Here is a 4,167-nt window from a genome sequence, read left to right as displayed (position 1 = left end):
CTGCCTGGCTCCCCTACTTGCTCCCCACCCACTGCACCTAGCCCACCTTGTTGCCATTGGAGTACATGGCCACGAGGCACAGCAGGTGGTACATGTGGCCGCAGCGGCCCAGGCGGCCGACGAGCTCAGGCCGCACACCCTTCTGACGAAGCACGCCCTCGTAGCCAGATGCTGTGACCAACCGTTCCATGCAAATGGTGCAGTCCTGGGGGTGGGCACGAAAGGGAGACTGAGGACTGGGGAGGGTGGAACACCCCTGGGGGCAGTACTGCCCCTGGCCAGGGGCCAGGCCCCCAGGCCTCCAAAGATGGCACCCATTTGTTACAGGGAGAGGACACCCCCACATACCAAATTCAGAATATATGGCTCTCTCACACCCCCCTCCAGAGGGATTAAAGGACTATCAAAAGCAAAACTCAACTACAATTAAAAAAATATATAGTTACAGGATGTAAAGTACAGCATAGGGAATATAGTCAATAGTATTGGAATAGCCATGTACAGTGTCAGGTGGGTAGCAGACTTTTTGGGATTATCACTTTGTGAGGGGTGTACATGTCTAATCATTATGTTGTTTTGTACACCTGAAAGTAATGTAAACAATTAGAGATTGGAGGAAAAAAGCAAAACTTAGAAAACAAGGGTGAAACTAAGATACGAAAACTGTTCATCATCAAAAGATCGATACATGTGATTCTATTAAACTTCAGCACTTGTTTACCAAAAGATATTGTAAAGAAAGTGAAACGGCAAACCCACAAACTGGGAAAAGCGACAGTCACACACAGAACTAGGAGAGCAATTCCTGAGAGGAGGGGAGGGGATGAAGGGAGAGGAGAGGGCTCTCCACCTTCTTGAGGCCTCCAGCCCTGCATCCAGGCGTCTACCCTCCCCTGGGACTCACCTCATCGGGTGGGCTCTTCACCTTCTGCATGTACCTTCGAACCACATCCTCGGGGTTCTTACCTGCAAGGATATGGGGGAGGGGGTTGGATTTGAGGATAAGCAGTCTAGCTCTAAGGGCTTAGGACGGGGTCAGGGGTCAGGAGATGAAAGTGAGGTCCTAAGTCCCAAGAACAAACTGGAGGAAGGGATCAGANCTGGCTCAGCCCTTCCCGTTCTCATGTCTGCCAACCCCTGTAACCTCACGCATCTTCCTGAACTCTGCCCTTGGCTGAGGGTCCTAACCATCAGCTTCTAGAAGCAGGTGCCCTCGGGAAGAACTAAGGGTGGGAGCCCAATGTGCAAGACTCAGACGCTTGGAGCCTGGGAGGCCTTGAGCCAAGCGCCTCACCCCTATTTGAACCGTATAAAATGAGGAGGGAGTGACGTTAGATGTGTGGTTTTCAAACTGGTAGAGGTTCTGTAGAGGTAGCTCGGGAGTTAGGGAAGAGCTTCTCAGACTGGCCCAAAGCTCACCCCTCTGGGGCGTCTGCTAGAAATGCAGATCCCTGGGCTCCACCCAGATCAGAATCTGATGGAGTGTGGGGGCAGAAGTCAGGACTCTTAACAAGCTGCTCCAGGTGATGTGGATGAACCTGAGATTTGAGGATCACGGGGCTGGGTGACTTTATACGTATTAGGGTTTGCTATTAGGGCTTGAGGTGAGATTTTGTTGGAGAATGAATCACAGAAGATAAAAATGTTTGGGAACGCCCAACTGGCAGAACCGGAAGGGCCTCCAAAGACTCGTTTCCGATTTTGTGTGACTAGAGGTTGAGACAGAAACAACCTGCCTGGCTGGGGAGAAGGTGGACCAGGATGTGGCGCTATCCCGTGGGTGGCCAGCAGGGGTCGCCTGGCGCCGCAGCATCGACCACAGCCACCTGGGCATCCCAAGGATGTTGCCAAGGCTGTTAAGACGCTTGTTGCAGATACTGGGATCTGTCCCTGTGTTTCCCTAGACATTCTGGCCCTCCTCCCCGAGGGCAGAGGCTGGGGCTCTGAGGTCCTGAGGGAGCCCATCGCGGTATCTCCCAGCTTTCTCCCATATTTTCCCAGAGACTCTCATCTCCCAGCCTGAGTTCCTCGTTACTAGTATTTATACCAGAGAGCACTGTGTGCATTGCCTGGTGCCCATACCTGAGAATGGAATTTTCACCTCTGCACTCTTGGGGGCTGGGACTGGAAGGGTCTGCTTCTACCACCATCAAACCCCTTGCCTGCCCCAGGATGAGAGAATTATGGGGACCCTGGCTCTCCAGCTGCCCAAGGCTGAGAGGGGGCAATGCTCCTGATGTTGTCATTTTGTTATATGCTCCTTGATGTGGCAGACCCCAGGCCCCCAGGAACAAAGCCACCCGCTCCCCCCTCCACCTTGGCAGGAAAAGACCGGGCGAGGAGAAGTAGGAGAAAGACCGTTTATTTCTCCACCCACAGTGGGACTGGTAGGTTTTCAAAAGAGCAATCGCTGGCGTCCCTTTAAATCTTGGCTGTCTTCCATCGTGGCAGCCAATCAACAGAGGCGGAGCTGGTGAGTTGCCTGGGCAACAGGCCCCTGGTTGGCCAAGACCATCAGCCACCCCGTTGCCCACTCCCAAGAGTAAGGGAAATGGACTCATTGCTTTCCGGCCTGCTTTTTAAACCTGCTGGCCTAAGCTAGGCCTCCTCGTCTCGCTCCTGAAGCCAGAAGCTCCCAGCCTTTGGATCTTGACGTTGGGAGTGATTTGGTGGAGAGGATGGGGTGGGGAGGAAAGGTGAACAGTGCCTTTACCTAGGACAGACATAAGGCCTAGGAATGGGAGGGGAGAAGGATGAAGAGACACAAGCACAAAATAAGACACCTCTAGTCCCTCTCTCGCTGGCCTGCTCCTTTGCAAAACCGCTCGATAATCTGGGGCTTCCAATTGCCCATCGGTGTGTGGCAGAGGTGGGTGACAGAGATGGGGGTGGGCTGAGCTTCCCAAGTGCCCCTTTCCCCCCAGGAGCCCCAGCAGGCCCCTAATGCTTGACCTGAATCTTCCTGCTGGCAGACAAGCCTGTACAGGTGCAACAGACACACAGATGGGGTCCACATGGAATGTCACAGGCGTCTTCTGTCTCTTCCCCACCAGGTTGGGAGTAAGTAGAGGCACGTGGGTGTGCGTGCATGTGTTCAACAGGACACGTGTGTTTGCGTGGAGGACGGGGCTGTCTTTTTGGTAGGGAGGTCGCTGTGGTTTCCGGTACTCTCTGTGATCCTCTCAGGGAGCTATGAGTTGGAGCCGGCTGGCCTGCCGCCTTCCCATCATTCCCAACGACCACCAGCCAAATCCCCAGAATGCTTCTGGCTCCTTCTGCAGGCTCCTCCCCAGCCCGGAACCTGGGCCACCAGGACACACCTGGTGGAGGGAGGCATGTGCCGGATCAGGGGCAAAGCAGGAGGAAAGGTGGGCAGCCTTGGCCTCAGGCCTTGGCCGCGGCCTCCGACACGCCCTGGGCTGTGAGCTCGGCCAGCACGTTGTCTAGATAGCTAGCGTCCGGGTAGCCGTGGCCCGTGAGGTTGGATCCGAACTCGGTCTTGTGGTGGATCTCATTCCACACCACCGTGTCCGACTCGCCGGTGGTGTTGGATGTGCCGATGGTGAAGATGAGCCTTCGATCCCAGGCGATGATGAGCAGTCTCAACACCTGGAGGGTGGGGCGATGGGCGGGGTCACAGGCAGCCCCGCCCACAGCCTGAATCCATCCAGCCCAGCCTCCGCCCATTCCCCCCCCACACTCCCCCCCCAATTTGTGGCTCCTTTCGGACCTACTGAGCCTCTCAGGATGCTGTGTGGCTGCACGGCTGGGCCACTTCTTTCTCTGGACTGACTGCTCTAGTAAAAGTTCTTTCCAAGTTATCTGCCTGTTTCTTCTGGGGTAAAGGAAGGGTCTCAAACTGACGGCCCTCAGCTGTGTTTGGTTTGGAACCCACACTGTATTAAACAGCCGCTTTGTGACTTCATTGGCAATATTCAAAAAACCTGGAGATTTCACATGAAAATCAGAATTTCTGGCTTCTCTCAAAAAAACACAAAAAGTAAAAGCAGACATCTAGAGTGTGGTGGTAAAGAGCGTGGACTGCTTGGGTTCAAATCCAGGCTCCACCACTTAACAGCTGTGTGACCTTGAGCAAGTTACCTGCTCTGAGACTTGGTTCTTTATCTGTAAAATGGAGTCAAGACCTTGACCTCAGCAGTGCCAGGC

The 4,167-nt window shown here is 54.2% G+C and overlaps 1 protein-coding gene across 1 annotated transcript in view; it reads right to left on the bottom strand.

Moving 5' to 3' along the window:
- Nucleotides 1-35: 35 nt before the first annotated feature.
- DTX1 (deltex E3 ubiquitin ligase 1) overlaps nt 36-4,167 on the bottom strand; it is a 49,026-nt gene continuing 44,894 nt past the window's right edge. The window contains exons 5-7 of the mRNA XM_019641577.1: nt 3,410-3,609; nt 905-1,016; nt 36-205 (exon numbers count right to left, since the gene is read on the bottom strand). Coding sequence (XP_019497122.1) covers nt 38-205; nt 905-1,016; nt 3,410-3,609 — 480 coding nt within the window. The 3' untranslated portion in view covers nt 36-37. The remainder of the gene's footprint in view (nt 206-904; nt 1,017-3,409; nt 3,610-4,167) is intronic.

Source organism: Hipposideros armiger, unplaced genomic scaffold (genome assembly GCF_001890085.2).
Source record: "Hipposideros armiger isolate ML-2016 unplaced genomic scaffold, ASM189008v1 scaffold_62, whole genome shotgun sequence".
NCBI lineage: Eukaryota > Metazoa > Chordata > Mammalia > Chiroptera > Hipposideridae > Hipposideros > Hipposideros armiger.
This window is presented reverse-complemented; position numbering and strand designations above follow the sequence as displayed.